Source organism: Cherax quadricarinatus, chromosome 60 (assembly GCF_038502225.1).
Source record: "Cherax quadricarinatus isolate ZL_2023a chromosome 60, ASM3850222v1, whole genome shotgun sequence".
Lineage (NCBI taxonomy): Eukaryota > Metazoa > Arthropoda > Malacostraca > Decapoda > Parastacidae > Cherax > Cherax quadricarinatus.
The window spans coordinates 1,433,062-1,450,112 of NC_091351.1; the positions used below are offsets into that span (position 1 = coordinate 1,433,062).

The following is a 17,051-nucleotide window of genomic DNA, read 5'->3' on the forward strand; positions in this document are numbered from 1 at the left end:
AGTAGATAGTCTTAATGACCCTCGTATTGTAGATAGTCTTAATGACCCTCGTGTAGTAGATAGTCTTTTTAGTATGATAATAAGATGTTATCTTCATTATAGAATAATAAGAAAATATTATAACCTTTATATTATAATAATAAGGTAAAAGGACCCCAATGGAAATAAGTCACTCTGTCTGACTTTTTTGGGTTATCCTAGGTTCTCTACACATATGCTGCTATGTATGATAATTCTATGTAACTGTATTGTGTATACCTGAATAAATTTACTTACTTACTTACTTACTTACTTACATTAAAGTTGCGCATGTTAAGGTTCAGTTGAGTGTAGTGAAGCAGCAGCAGCAGCAGCAGCAACAACCTCCCTGGCTCCTTCACTAACAACACCCCCACAACAATGGTTAGTCCTCGATATTATCGCACTATTTCTTGACCATCAGACCTCCCCACGGTGCCACTGCAACATTTTCATTATCTTTATGGTTTGGGAAATGTATGCGAGTTTAGATATGATCGACAAAAGCTAAGTAAAGGGAAGATTACCAGTATTAATGGGTGGTTTGTTTTGTGATCGTCTTGAGCTGTTGGAATTATATATTTTTAACGAGTGTTAGTCGAGCTAGCTGCATCTTCCGTAAGTAACATTACTGTATTTAATTTTATCACCATATTATTCATTTTAGTCGCATATCTTGTGGTAAATAGCTACTCCTAGAGAAAAACAACGAGAGTGAAGGATTGCAGGCTGTATGGCCCTTTCCGGTTTAGCGCATAATTTATAATAATAGTCCTGCAGTAGACCTACAAATACATATGGCATATAAGTAATTTGAAAGAAAAATCTGCGAGAATCATGTTTATTTGAAACTTTTAGGTCCTGGGACAAAGCTTTCAATAAAATTTTATTGTTTAGTAGGCCTAGTGACACACTAGGCAGGTATAATTCACAGCCTACTACAGTCATCTACCTTGTCAACTTACATTTAAAGTTATATTTCGGTCATCAGCGAGGTTACCTGAGTTTGTTGACCCCTTGTAGGTTTAGCGCTTCTTTTTCATTATAATATTTTGCTTCACCATTAGTACTACCTTTGTAATATTTCCATATATCCTTATTTAACTACTAGACCACATATAGCATCTTCAAATTGAAATTTTCATATCTACGTAAAGTTCACAATGTGTGATTTACATATAAAATGTTGTGAAGTACAAAGAAAGCCATAACTTGCCTGAACATTTCTGGCAGAGTTATCTTGGGGGGAACCTAAGAACCGTACAAGGAATGGTTCATAAAGAACAAAAAGGTACAATACCACAACTGGTGCAATACACAGGTAACCTGCACGTCGGACAAGGACCCCAGTGGAAATTATTTTGATTTTTTTTGGGTTATCCTATGTAATCTACATGTATGCTGCCATGTATGATAATCTGTGTAACTGTATTTGTGTACCTGTACCTGAATTAACTTGCTTACGTTTTGGTCTGACTTTGACCATTTGCAAAGTCACACTGACACAAAAGAGTGAGGTTCACTCGTGTCTTAATCAGTGGTCTACTGCAAGACAATTTGAAATACACATTAATATTTACATAAGTTTGTGGACCTCGCATAAGTGGTGAGTTCATCATTGAGGTAACCCATAGCTCGATTGGTAGTGCATTCAGCTTTCACACCGAGGTCAGTAAGTTGATCCCTGGTAAGGTTGGAAACGTTAGGATGTGTTTTCTTAAGGCACCTGTTGTCCATGTTCACCTATCAGTAAATTAGGTGCCTGGGTGTTAGTTGCCTGGTGTAGGTTGCATCCTGGGACAAAATTTATTTAATTTGTCCAAAATGCTCTGCATAAGTGGCTTTGTCAGTGGCGGCTTATGTATAGGCACTGGAACGGCAGCACCCCCTTTTTTCACTTGGTAACGTTCTATAATTTTTTTTTTCCTCTTCTTTAATTCTTTATACTTGTACATTATATAATCCTTAAGCTTAATGTCAGTAGCCATCCCCTAATACATGAAAAAATAACAAAAAATCCTTGTATGGAACTGTGTGCTTCACAGTTCCAGCGACTGTGTTTGGCTGTTGTGTGTATGCGCACATTTCCAAGATATGACGCTGCACTCTGTGTAGAGATCGCCACTGATGCAGTGCCAACCCTGGCTAAATATTTTCTGAAGCAGCAGCACCATTAATTTTAGCTGCAAGACACCACTGCTTTCTATATAGTAGTACATGTATGTCATTGATGTCAGCTAGGCCTGTATACCTTGTACATGTACTTGTAGAACTAGATTATTATTATTATTAGTAGTAGTAGTAGTATTACAGCCTCTCCTCACTTAGTGACATAACTCACGAAATCGTAATGACACGATTGCAAACTATACCACCAGCAGGATTGAACCCGTGGTCAGAGAGTCTCAAAACTCCAGACTGTCGCATTAGCCACTGGACCAGCTAGCCACAATAAGATTCGTCCAACTAGGTATATTTCTACACCATAGGAAGGTTAGCTGGTCCAGTGGCTAACGCGACGGTCTGGAGTTTTGAGACTTTCTGACCGCGGGTTCAATCCCGCCAGTGGTATGGTTAGCGACATACTTGTTTACCAATGACTCGGACTTACGATAGGCTCTCTGACCAGTATGTATACCTAAATAATGTACATTAGAGCTGATTCCCACTATTCAGTTTATTGCAATATACAGTACATACTGTAAAAACATTTAAAAATATATTAAAAATGTTATAAATGCTGCAAAGGTGACGCTAAAACAATATCAAAGATGGTCGACACAAACCCACTACCATTACAGTATGCTCCTTGCTTAGCAACGAATTTATTTACTGATGTCGTCTTAGGAACGGAATGCCGTGATTAAGGAGAGGGTGTATTGCCAACTTGCAGTTAGCTGAAACATTACTTTGATCCAAAGAATTGTAATAACCTTACGGTTCCTTGGATTTATTCTACTTACATCCCACACCCATTGGCACTGTATTTCCCTTAGGGGTTTAGCACTTTGCATTAAATATGATGATGAAATTGATATAGCCAGGCAAAATGCATGAATCACTGAAATGTTGCTCCCTTGTAGAAGAATTTTAATTACCCATTTCACAGTTTAATTTTTTATCAAAAGGTTTTATCTTTCTCATTGATGCAGCAGTTTCTCTTGCATTCCCTTTTTTTTTTTTTTCAGGCTAAGTTAAAGTGCAGTGAGTTGCGTACCAAGAAAAAGGATGAGCTATTGAAGCAGTTAGAGGAACTCAAACAAGAACTATCAGGTCTGCGTGTAGCGAAAGTCACTGGTGGAGCTGCCTCAAAACTCTCTAAAATGTTAGTCTAGTCCAGTGTTTTGTTTCCTTGGTGAGGCACAGCATTTGTAGAGTAACAGTTTATCATACTTTACAAGCTAAAAGCTGTTACCTACCTCAGCTCATTTAATCTATCTTCATTTTCTTTCTCTCATTCTTTCTTCTTATTACCTTGGTTGAAGATGGCTTGTGTGTTTAAAATATTTGTGGAAAAAGATGAAAAACACAAATAAGAAATCATGTATTTTTTTAATTGTTGGTACAAAGATGTAAGCACAGTATGGAACTTTGATATACATACAGTAATGTATTTCTTTTTTTAGCCGAGTTGTACGCAAGTCGATTGCACGTGTTATGATTGTCATCAACCAGAAGACTAAAGAAAACCTTAGGAAATTCTATAAGGTTAGTTTTTTGCTTTAGTCAGTCATAACTGATAGTTCATTTAAAGTTGATTACTTTAGTGTGTGAAGTGATGTAGTGGTGGTGTAAAATGGGTTGGGTGTGACCATGAAAGTAGTTTTTCATAGCATTTATGTTGTTTCAATGTGGGCTTGACAATATGCAGTATTTATTTACTTTTAACTTACTGACTTGCTTCTCAATAATTGGCATTGCATTAATTAAGGTTCATCAAAAAAACCCACTAAACAGAGGAACTTGTGATGATATTTTGATCTCCCCTGAGCCAGTGTCAAGTCACACCTGAGACAAGAAAACTAGAGAATGCCAGCAGACAGTACAGGAGGGAACTGGGGAAGAGAGTGGCAGCAGTAGTGGTGGTCATCGTAGAATTAGCAGGAACAGTGTTGATGCTACCTGTAATACTAATGAGGAAGTAGCAGTATTACCACCAACTACTACTGTACCTCATTGTTGTTACCTCCATTGCTGCTGATTTTATGACAACCACCAATACTACTACTACTACTACTACTACCACCACCACCACCACCACTGCTGCATGTATTACTAACATTCCCTTCTGTGGTGTCTTCTGCCCTACTACTTTTTTCACCTCAGTCTTGATATGACCGTGGTCCATAATGGACCAAAACATTGTCAAAGGATTCCTCACCGATTTTTATTTATTTTGGGCAGGGGGGGGGGAAGTAAGGGAGAAAGGTTGTGTGGTAGACTTAAATGTATGAAGGAAAGTTACATGGAAAGATCTTATCACAGCAGTGGAGGGAGTGTTCACTGACCCTACTCACTCAGAAAAAGTTAGCCAGTTGCTCCTCTAGATAGTTTACTGTAAGACCAGCATAACTGGCTATTTTTATTGATATAAATAGTTGGTATCATGCAATATGTAAAATTAATGAATGTGCTTTTTTTCTTCTTCTAAGATTTTAATGTCTTACATTTATATATTTTGTTATAATACTGAAATTTTCCTTGTACTTTGTTCCTAGTTTAGTTTCTTTAATGTACTTCTAGATTACTTCTTGAAAATGTCCTTTAGTGCAATTACTCATTGAACCTGTAGTATCAGACTTTATTGCATATAATGAAATTTTTTTTGAGTGTTACATAAGCTATAATACTGAATGTTACTACGATTTACATATATTTGCATTTTTATTTCTGCTAATTGCATTAATTTCGATAGAACAAGAGATTCAAGCCTCTGGATCTGCGCCCAAAGAAGACTCGCGCAATCAGACGTGCTCTAACCAAGAGGGAGCTTCAGATTCTTACTCCTAAGCAGTCCAAAAGGATGTGGAATTTTCCTAGGAGGAAATATGCTGTCAAGGCTTAAATAAAAGACAACAACATATATTGTATATCTTACCTCTTATTGTAAGTTATAAATTTATATTTGTGGCTTAGAGAAGCTGTTGCAAATAAAAATGAGTATATTGTGTAATTTTCATTTTTGTGAGCTAAACTTGCTCAAACAGGTACTGTAAGTCCTGAAAATTGAGGTAAACCCCAAACACAACTAGATAGAGAAGTAATGACCAGGAGCTAGCACATACTAGCATGCACAATTTTTCTAGGCCTTATGTCCCAGTGTTTCCATTTTAGGTGTCAGCTGTGTTTGGGTTACTAGCTACCTTGTGCCCATTAGAAGAAAAATCCAGACTGCTTGGGTATGCATGGAGCATTTTGGGTAATATCACCCAGTGAACAGGCTCAGTGGTTGGCTGACACACTACTTTTTCTTGCAGTGAAATCTGGCTAATATTATTCAATCCAGACACCAGTGACAGAGGGTGATAATGGAGGATCTTTTCCAGTTTTGAAAGGGACAGCAATGGTAGTACAACTAGGAATTTAAGAAGCGCCAGTTTAACCCAAGATATGGCAGTGACGTCCACCGAGAGTCTTGCCACACAACAAAGTAAGATGCTGACGGTTCGTTACCCCTGAATTGGATAGTGTTGTGGGTGATGGGGTGGAGAGGAATGTACAAGGAGAGCTGAATCAGGTGATAGTGGCATAAAATATTTGCCCATGGAATAAACACTGGTGTACCATTGCACAGTCTGTTCTGTGGTAACATCTAGGGTGATACTGTTGCAGGACAGTGATAGTGACATTTAATTGTTTTCACTGGTATCTGGAAACTGCATGCAGGATCAACACTAGCTGTAACAGCAGCAACAGCACTAGCTGTGCCAACATAATCACTAGCAACACTACCACCTCTGACAATATCATGATCTGATACCACCAGCAGTGGTACAATGGCAAATACAGTATTATGTACCTGCAGACCAACAGTGTGGAAATGGGAGGAAAATATATCAATTGTGCTTAATATTTGTTTGATACAGATAGTGGAGTTTGGTTGAATTCCACAAACAGATGATTCCACTGAACTTAACTACTTTTAATTATTTTTTTAATGCCATGCTGATGAATATTATTGTTTCCCAGACATAACTATTAAAAGTACACGGAGGCCAACTCTTTGTTGCAACACTAATGCTGATGCCCCACACCCATGAAAATAATATATCTTAAGTAAGAGTACAGATACTTGTAGCAACACTGTAGAACACACCTAATGGAGCACGTTAAGAAACTGGAGAAAGTGAAGAAATGTGCAATGAGGCTAGTTCCAGAGCTAAGGAGTATGAGCTATTAAGAAAGGCTAAATTAACTGAATAACAACCCTGGAGGACAGACAGGCCAAGGAGACATGATGACGATTTACAAAATACTCGTGAATTGATAGGGCGGACAGAAGCAGGCTGTTGTGAGGTGGGAAATAGGAAATAGGTACTCAGGGTCACAGGGCTGTAGAAGGTATTTCTCCAGTCTCAGGGTGGTTGAGAAATGGAATGACCCTGAAGTGGAGGGAGACTACATAGTTTTGAGAATAGGTATGATACGGCCCATGAGGCTGAGAGAGAATCTGGCAAGCTGCAAGTTGTGAGGGAGGGCTAGGAACTAAGACTCGACCCCTGCTACCACATGTACCAGCTTAATCAAATCATGCCCATTGATTGCTTTCTCTTGTTGAATATGTTGCATTCTCTGATAAAAGCAATCCCCAAAGATGATTTGCTCTACAAATTACAGGAAGTAATTATGTGCCTGAAATAAATTTAGAGAGGAGTTTTTTTTTCCATTCAAGAACATTGGCATAGAGAAGTCTCTGATTTTATTAAAGTGAAGACTTTCCTTTAAACCATATATACCAAGTAAGCAATGTTGGTTTGGTATCAGTTGTTTAGTTGATGTCCTGTGTACAGGAAAGCAAACATTAAAAAATATACGTGATATGTTAGGACTAGTGCAGTTGAATAATAGACATGCAGGACAATGAGAGAAAAGGGAAAATATACTGTCAATCATGAAATCACTGGACTCCAGTGAAGTTCAGGCATTTCATACCACTAACAAGATGACATTTTAATGGCATAACAAGTTATAACATGACGACCATACACAGGCATCAAATGAAGGAAACGGAAGGTTGACTGGCAAGCAGATGAAACCACTTGCCGCGGGGGCGTTGACCCCCGGAACTCTCTCCAGATAAACTCCAGATAAACAATGCCAATGTGCATTTGGTAGACAAATCAGACATGCAAATTGGGTCTGTGGAATGCATCAGGAGCTGCAGGTGCCAAATGAATTTTTTACCATCTGTAAATGTTAATGCTAAATGCATACAGTGTCCCAGGTGAAAATGGCACCAAAACCCAGATTGAGTAATTTCCATGTATAATAATAATTCATGTCTGTCATAAGACAGAATAGAAAAATACCAGGTGAAGTGCAGTCAACATGTCGACGCCATGGTAGTGAAAGTTATCCATTTCCGCTGAAGGCTGGTGCACACTTACCCGATACTGTTCTGCTACAGAGGAGGAGACTCAATGTTATGCATCTTTGTACGTGAGCAGAAAGCCAAGCAAGTGAACGTATACTTGATACATCTTAAGTTGTGTGGTATTCCATAATGCCTTTAAGCTTTTTTTTTCTTATACTCCTCTCTTCAGTTTTACAGACCAAAGAGCTGTTATTGTACCTTGGCTTATTTCAAAGCCCATCCTAGGTATATTACCATCTCCCTGGCAGGTGAGCCACAACAGTTAATACCCAGGTACCTACTTAACCCTTTGACTGTCGCAACCCCCAATCCTGAGGTGTCTCCTGGTGTCGCAAAATTTAAAAAAAAAAAAATATTTTTTCTTATGAAATGATAGAGAATCTTTTCCCGATTGTAATGACACCAAAAAAATGAAATTTGATGGAAAACTGACGGAATTATGCTCTTGCGAAGTTAGCGACCTCGGCGCTGTTTACAAATCGGCGATTTCGCCCACTTTGAGCCCTATTTTTGGCTAATTCCATTGTTCCAGTCGCCCAAACTCATAGCTATTTCTTTAGAACTCCATTTTTTCTATCGATTGAGTACAAGAAACTACCCATTTACCAATTTCAGCTACCTAATAATGTGGTAAGAAATCAGAAATTTGCAATTTGGCCAATTTCACGAAAACTAAAAAATATGACAATTTCAAAATAAGGTCCAGAATGAACAATGCAGACATTCCTGGCTCTAAAATAACATTTTCTTTGTTCATCAGTCATGTCTCCAAGCCCCTCTGATATTACTCTTGCTTTCTATTTTGAATTTTTATTCAAACAAAAAATAGAAGACTTACTATTATGCAGACTACTGCAATACTGTAATAATTGTATAAATAACATCAACCCATTCATGACTGCATATTAGAATGGCTAGTTGGACATTTATTGGACAATGGCATCATTTGTTTACTTTTGAACATTGGCAAAAATCAAATATTTCCCCTACTTTGAGCTCCATTTCTAGGTTCTTTTTATAGTAAAATCAATCAAAATCACCTCTATTTCTATAATATGTTTTCCATTCTATCAAATGAGACCAAGAAAACGAGAATACAACCATAAATACTATACGAAAATAGATCACAAAGTCGGCATTTTAATTAAAAAAAACGGTCGGAGTTTTTTTTTTCTCATTATGCACTGCATGTTCCAGGATTTTTTTTATATGGTGCACACTGACCACACAGACCCATTCTCTCATATGTGGGCCTACCAGCTTTCTCCTGCTTGATTTGAAGCCTCTAGAATTTATGAGTATATATAAATCAAACACGGTACCTCGTAAGACGTATATATACGGCCGTGACAGTCAAAGGGTTAACTGCTGATGAACAGGGGCAGCAGTTGTAAGGAAATATGCCCAACATTTCTACCCATGCCAGGGATTGAACCATGGACCCTTTGGTATGTGACCCCAAGTACTTTACCAACCGAGCCTATATATTGTGTTGCATAACAGAAACCATCATTAGATATTAGATAAACCATGTTTTTGTACAGATTTATGACCCTCATGGGTTTAGCACTAGTTATGATAATGTACAGATTTAAAGTGAATATTGATAGTATTCTTATGGTGCTTCCTGACCTATTTACAAAATTATTTTTGCTTGAAATCATTTTCATTGCAAAGTATGGTACTTTGTGTTTATCAGTTAATACAGAAAAAAAATTGGACATTATTTATCTTAGAAAAACTGTAAACCATAAAATATAACTGGGGCTTTAATGCCAATGTTGCCAACAATGCATCAGTCTCGGCCAACTTCAACACTTCATAAAACAGTATGTTTTTATCAGATTACACTTATTTTATTCTTATTTAATTCAGAAAATTGTACTTTTTTAAGCTTTTTTTTTTCAAAATTTTGATCCTCCACAGGAATTTATTCTGAGTATGCCACAGTTAAGGGGTTATATACTATTACCTTTGATGAGTTCTGAGTGTGTTCCCAGAGTTTGGTTGTGGGCCAGGCTCGTCTGGTGCTTGCCTGGTCAACCAGGCTGTTTCCGCTGGTGGCCTGCTGCCCTGAACATCCATCACAGTATGCTTGATCTTGCAGCTGGTGAAGATACTTGTCCAGTTTCCTCTTGAAGACTTGTACACTTGTCCCAGCAGTGTTTCTGATATCTTATGGTAAGAGGTTGAATAATCCAGGTACAGTGGTCCCTCGTTTTTCATAATTAATCCGTTCCTGGACCCGTTACTATAAACAAAATTTACGATTTGCGAATCGATTTTCCCCATAAGAAATAATGTAAATACAATTAATCCGTTCCTGATGCCCAGAAGTATTAAAGCAAAAAAAATTTTACATGTAATATACATGTAGTACATAAACAATACAATGGGAAATGATGAATGAAACATTAACAGCGTAACACTTACCTTTATTGGAGATTCTTCTTAGTGTATGGGAGACTGGAGGAGGAGAGAGATTGGATTGTTTACAGTTTGGAAGGGGAATCCCCTTCCAGCAACACCTCAGGTACCAATTGCTTCTCTGGGGTTGCTTCTCTTCTCTGTTTCTTAATGCCACTTGGACCACCTTGAGAGTCACTCTAGTCCTGTCTCGCAAAGTAACTGTGGAGAGAGCTCTGTTTCTGGCGTCTCTTTCACACTTCCCTAAAATGGCCCAAGACTGTCACTGTACATATTTCTCGCCTTCTTTACCACAGGCTTGGCACTAGGAGCTTTCTTTGGAGCCATGGTAGCTTATTTAGTACTTGCAAGCACTAAAATGAGTGGAATATTATGAAATATTTCGTAAAAGCACTTGAGGGGACCTTCACTCACTGGTAAACAATGCCAGACTGGCTGGGTAGGGAGGCCGCCCCGGCTCACACCGTGCATACGCGTCCCGGACGAACTACTATTCGCGAGTCAACCTATGAAAAGCGAGTCCATGTTTATATGAAAATACCCCTATGATTGGCAAAATTTACGATTGCCGAGAACTACGAAAAGCGAGGGACCACTGTATATATTCTGAATAAAAAGGCACAATACCATGACTGGAGCAATACACAAATAACTAACTTGGACCATTAACTAGTCAGACAGAGAAGTGCAGGTTATTTGTTTAACATTGTGATTTAACAGATACTCAATCTTTTATTAGTCTGTTATATTGAGGTTTTACTGTATAGGTGAAGCCATATTCTTAACCCCTTGAGGGTCTGTGCCATAGATCTACGGCTTTACGTTGAGGGTCCAAACTGTAGATCTACGCCAAAATTCCTGCGGCTTCAAATTTAGCGCGAGAAGGCTGGTAGGCCTACATGTGAGGGAATGGGTCTGCGTGGTGGGTGTGTGCCGTGAAGAAAAATTCTAGGTGCCTGCATAGCATTGTGGGAACTTTGGCTCAGTTACCTTTGTTCACCATGCCTCGTCGCAAGGCAGCTCTCACTCCAAGGAAAATTGGGACTCTCCTCTTCCTATCTGATAGTTCTGACTCTGATGGAAGTGGAAATGAAGACGAATTCTATGGCTTTGATCAGTTAGTGACCGAAAGGAATGACCAGGATATCGATAATAGTGCAGAAAATCCTGATGATCCTCAACCTTCTACCTCTGGTGTGGGCACATCTCAGTCACGTTCAATTGTACCTCATCGCAAGAGAAAACTATTATTTTTCGTGTGGGCAGGCCTCTGATTTCAGTAATGATGATAGTGACGTGGATTGTGATTTTATTGCTCTTGACGATCATTCGAGTAGTGATAGTGAGGAAACATTCACCAGTGAAGCGTTGGTATATACGCTGCCACATGCACTCGGGTAGTGTTCCCTATGCAGTGCCCAGGGGACAGAATACATCCCAGAGTACATCCCGTGGCCCTACACCAGGAATAGACAGTGAGGATGATGTGGCTACACTTGGCATGGATAGACCACAGGCATCAGTAGGTGGTGGTAGTGGTGATGGTAGTGCCACAGCCATGCACGACTCCCCAGCCCAGGCTGGGACCCACGGCGCTGACTCATCAGCTCAAGGACAAAGCAGAGCGTCAGCCACCAGCCCCCCACAACCACAACTACCAGCACAACCAGCTTATGTCCAGTATCCACCAGCAAACCGTATCTGGGATTGGCAGCAAAATCCCAATTTTGTTCTCAAGCTCCACCAGTTTGATGACTGTCAAAGTGGAATTCTACCTACTTGTTCCCTTGGAAACACTGCAAATGAACTGGAATTTTTTTAACTATTCTTTGACCCACCCTTGAAGGAAACTATTGTCAGGGAAAGTAACAAGTATTTTGAGTACACCATGGCAAATACGATATCACCACAGTCAAGACTACACCAGTGGAAAGAAACAACTGTTGCAGAAATGTATTTGGTTTTTGCAACAATAATGCTTATGCCTCATGTCTATAAGCATAATATAAAATCATACTGGTCCACAGATCCGCTTATTTCTACCCCGGCCTTCAGTGAAATCATCCCAGTGAACAGGTTTATCTTACTGTTATGCATGTTGCACTTCTCTGACAAAACCAGGCCTGACAGAAGTGACAGGTTATACAAGATTAGAAATGTTTTTATGTATCTGAAAGAAAAGTTCAACATGTACTTTTATCCATTCAAGAATCTTGAAATTGACAAGTCTTTGATTTTGTTCAAAGGTAGACTGTCGTTCAAACAGTATATACCGAGCAAGAGGAAATGCTTTGGTATAAAACTGTACTCTGTGACTGTGACAGTGGCCTGGTATTGGATATTGTTGTATACACGGGAAGCAAAACATTGAAAGATACCAGGATGTTATTGGGTATCTCAGTTGACGTAGTGAGAAGCATGATGGCACCTTATCTTGGTAAGGGGCATACATTATACGTATACTGATAACTGGTACACAAGCCCTTTACTCAGTGATTTCTTGCGAGTGAACATGACGTGTGTGGCAAAGTGCGTTCTAATCGTAAACACGTGCCCAGGTTCAACGCAGGCACTCGTGGTGATGAGGTGCAGGTGTTTACTGCCAATGACATCGTGGTATTACGGTGGCATGACTAACGAGATGTCACATTGTTGACAACCATTCACCGTAACGAAATGCAAGACAGTACCAAAATTGATAGTGACTAATGAACGTATTCGAAAACCAGTGACAATGATTGATTATACACAAAACGTGCGCTTGCTTGACAAATGTGACATTTCCATGCTGAATGCTTATTAATATGTACAAGTTGAAGACCAACAACAAACTCAAATATGGTGAATTTTGTTTGTCAGTCATCAGACAAATAATATTGAAGTACCAAGGAACAACACTTGCAATAGACCAGCGCCCACGAAATTATCAACACATGTCCTCTCGTTTGAGGCCTGGTGATCACTACCCCATACCACTGCCTGCTACTGTTCTCGAGAAAAATGCTCAGAAGAGGTGTTTTGTCTGTGGACATACCACAAAACGCCCACAAAAACGCAGACACTCGTTTTATGTGAGGAGTGTAAAACACCATTGTGCTTATACCCATGTTTCAAAGAATTCCACAAGCTGCAGCAGTTCTAGAAAAGTGTCCAGTGATTGTACATATGTATATACATTACAGAACAATTGTAATAAAAATTTTTTTATATTGTGTAAACAAGTTTTAGGAACATGATACTAGTGTTTTTGCTATAATTGTGTTACATTCAACGAGTGTATATATGAACATTGCACCATACTTTGGTCTTACAGGCCACAAAAGTTTTGTGAAAAAATAAAAGTGAAAAAAAAAAACAAGAAACTGTCGAATAAAAGTAAACCAAAGTTTACCAGGTGAGTGGCATACGCCGTTGCCATACGCCGCTCATTCTCATTTTCTGCAAACTTCACGCCTCTATCTCAGTAAGTACTGATGGGAAATTTTTTTTGGGGGGGAGGGGGACTAAAAAATCAGAAAAATAATCTTAACATTTTCATAAGAAAAAATAATTTTTTTTTTTTTTGAATATTTTTTGACACCAGGAGACACTTCAGGATTGGGTGTTTCGACAGTCAAAGGGTTAAAGGAACGGGAGGTACAGATCTCTGTGGACAGATTTGTTGTGTGACAGAGGTCCAGTGACTCTCAAGCTGGTCCTAGTGGCATTAAAAGAAGGGAAGTAACCCCGGAAAAGGACTTGCTACCTCAAGTCCTAATGGAAGGGGATTCCCCTTCTAAACAATAACTTCCCCACACACCCCTCCCATCCCATCAATCATCACCAGATCTTCAATAAAGGTAAGTGTCATGTATTCTATTCTTAGTAGAGTAGTAATTGTGTATGTCTTCTTCTGTGTGTGCGTGTGTGTATTAAAATTAATATTTCATGTAGTAAAAAAAATTTTTTTCATACTTTGGGGTGTCAGGAACTGATTAATTTGATTTCCATTATTTCTTATGGGGAAAATTAATTCGGCTAACGATAATTTCGGCTTAAAATGAGCTCTCAGGAACGGATTAATATCGTAAGGCGGGGGTCCACTGTATGTACATTACATACAGTATTGGTCTCACAGGCCACAAATGTTACTAGAAAAAGAAAAAAATTAGAAAGAAAAGAAAAAAGTATAAAAAACGTAAAATTAAGAAATGCGAGTTTGTGGAAATCGCCGATGTTGCCGCCACCAGGTCATTTTGGGTCAACTTCTCGCCTCTGTATATCGGTAAGTACTGATCAGAATTTTTTTTTTTTTTTTGCTTTATTACCTTCACAAAAATATACTCTTTAATTCTATAAGAATTTTTTTTCTCTCTCCTCTCTCCAAAATTTCTTGGACATTGGGGCACCCCTTCCAATTTTGCCTTTGGACCCTGAAAGGGTTAAAAATGGTAAAATGAAAACCCTGGAGCTCAACCCTTTCCTCAGATGTATTTCAGGTACAGTAAGAGTAAGTCCAGCTCTGCTGGAATGAAACCTTTGAAGCGTCCATAGCTGCTGAACTGGAGTGGCATTGAGCAGGGAGATAACTCTTTGTAGGAATAAAGAAGAGCAAGGTGTGAGTGTAGGGGCAGTGTGTGAGGGATTGGATGGAATGAAAGTGGGGTTAAGCAGATGGGATATAGACATGTTAATACAGGTGGGGATGTAGTTTTAGTTGTTAATTTACTTATTCAGTATATGAGATGAAAAAAAGAGGAGATAACAGTGGCAAGAGAGCATGCATTATTCATCTATACAAGAAAAGGAGAAAAGTGCATGTCAGAATTATGGGGGGGTAAGTCTGAGTATGCTGTGTAAAGTTCATGATAGAAGAATCATTACTAAGGGAGTTAAAATTAAGAGAAAAGTAGAATTGCAGAGGAATAAGGATTAGGGAAGGGAAGGGAAAAAGGATACATAACCAAGTGTTTACATTGAAGCATACAAGTGAACAATACTTAAAGGTAAGGAACTTTTTATTAAATTTATAAATTTTGAGAAGGCATACGAGAGGGTGGATAGGGAAGCACAGTGGCAGATGTTGCAAATATATGAAATAAGTAATAGGTTACTAAAAGCAAGAGATTTTGTGGATAGTACCCTTGTAGGTTTAGCACTTCTTTTAGATTACAATAATAATTTGTGGATAGTGAGGCTCAGGTTAGGGTATATATGAGAGAGGGAGATTATCTTCCAGTAAAAGTAGGCCTTAGTGATCTATGATAGCACCATGGTTATTTAACATATTGATGCAGGAGTAAAATAGGCAAATGCTATGCTGTTGGGAAGTGTGAGATTAAATGACAATGAATTTGATACAAAGTGGGTGTTATCATAATTGCTCTTTGCTGATGACACTATTCATTTAGGAAATTCAGAAGAGATATTGCAAAGGATAGTTTCAGAGAGCATGTAAAAGAAGGAAGTTTAAAGTAAACATGTGAAAGAGTAAGATGATTAGAAAAAAAATTAGGCTATGGAAAACTGAAAATATTGGAGGGAGGATGTAAGGTTTTTTTTTTTTCCACTGAGGCAGGGCGAGCCAAAAAAAAAAAACTTTCGCCATTATTCACACAATCACTGTTTGCAAAGGCACTCGGATACAACAGTTCAGGTGTCACTCCAAACAGCCAATATCTGAAACCCCTCCTTTAAAGTGTAGGCATTGCACTTATACCTCCAGGACTCAAATCCAACTAACCAGATGCAAGTGTATTTAGATACTTGGGAGTGGGTTTACCAGCAATGGGTTTGTCTAGTTTTTAGTAGTGTAAGCATTGATTAACCTTCCTGAAATGCTCAGGCATGTTAGTGGCTTTGTACATAACAATATTTTATAAAATGTAAATCACACATTGTAACTTTAGCTAAGATATAAAAATGCAGTGTATGATAGTGCAGTTTTGAGGTAAACTACTTTGCCTAGAATTGCAAAACTAAGAAATATTGAACAGCAGTTATCACAAGCAAGGTACTCAAAATGAAACTAACCATGTTTAAGTGCCATTTTATTTTTATAAGCCAAGTCAACAATATGAACTCTGGGTATAAAGTATAGGAATATTAATAACGTTTATTTATTACAATAGTAAGGCATGCAGTTCATGCACTTTTGATTCTATTGCACATATTTCATCCCATGAAATGCATTTTAATGTATTTTATGCAACAATTTTGATACAGGAATGTTTAGCACTAGTCAATCCACCATAATATTTCAAAATAAAAACTATATAAACTAATGTATGTCAAAGTATTAGATAAATGATTAATATGCAAATGCATTCTTATACTAGGGATATAACAATCATCATACAGAGCTCTGTAAGTTTGTAAAAGTTGCAGAAACAATAACAACAACAGGTATAATTATGTTCATGTAGAGAACAATGGCACTGATTTTTAAATATATAATTTGTGCATCAAAAGTGTGCTGAATATATTTTTTATAAAAGCCAAAATTTGCAACATTAAAATGCATCTTCAAAGCTTCATAAATACTGCATATGCAACTAACACTTATTATTCAATCACAGGTTTTTCTTATACAATATAATATAAATTATAAGTTTAAAAAGAATAGCACGTCATAAAGAGGCTAACATTCAATAGAACTAGCAAAATAAATATTTTATCACAAAGTTTTGTATAAACTATTATATTTAAATATACTCTATACATCTTCAGTAAAACAAAACAAGCTAACAACTATAACAAAACCCACAGTTTTAAGTGTATCCTTGGTTATTTCTTATACTGAGAAGTACTTGCACACAAAGCATCCACATCTAAGGCATTGACAAATATGTATAACAAAGGTTGCAAGGAGGCACTAGAAAGGACATAACCTACGAATATCCCTGTTTATGCTGGTTGACGAGCTTTGTCCTCTGGGTGGTATCATACTGGGGAAATAAGAAGTTCTGGTTATTTTAGCAGATTTCTTAACCTTTTTGAGTTAAGCTCTTGAATTGAATAATTAGCAGAATTA

At 38.0% G+C, this 17,051-nt stretch overlaps 2 protein-coding genes across 4 annotated transcripts in view; one reads left to right on the forward strand and one right to left on the reverse strand.

The window, feature by feature from the left end:
- Positions 1–295: 295 nt before the first annotated feature.
- RpL35 (Ribosomal protein L35) lies at positions 296–5,099 on the forward strand. Its single transcript, XM_053784563.2, has 4 exons — positions 296–402; positions 3,207–3,343; positions 3,645–3,726; positions 4,934–5,099. Exons 1-4 carry the CDS (start codon positions 400–402, stop codon positions 5,081–5,083), a joined length of 372 nt encoding a protein of 123 aa, XP_053640538.1. The 5' UTR covers positions 296–399; the 3' UTR covers positions 5,084–5,099.
- A 10,954-nt stretch (positions 5,100–16,053) lies between these two features.
- Positions 16,054–17,051, reverse strand: part of LOC128694447 (5-phosphohydroxy-L-lysine phospho-lyase) — a 97,466-nt gene continuing 96,468 nt past the window's right edge. For all 3 annotated transcript variants that reach the window (XR_008407851.2, XM_053784565.2, XM_053784564.2), the window contains exon 12: positions 16,054–16,965. Coding sequence is in view for 2 of the 3 variants with exons in the window: in XM_053784565.2 (XP_053640540.1) it covers positions 16,961–16,965 (5 nt within the window). In the remaining variant the exon portion in view is untranslated. The remainder of the gene's footprint in view (positions 16,966–17,051) is intronic.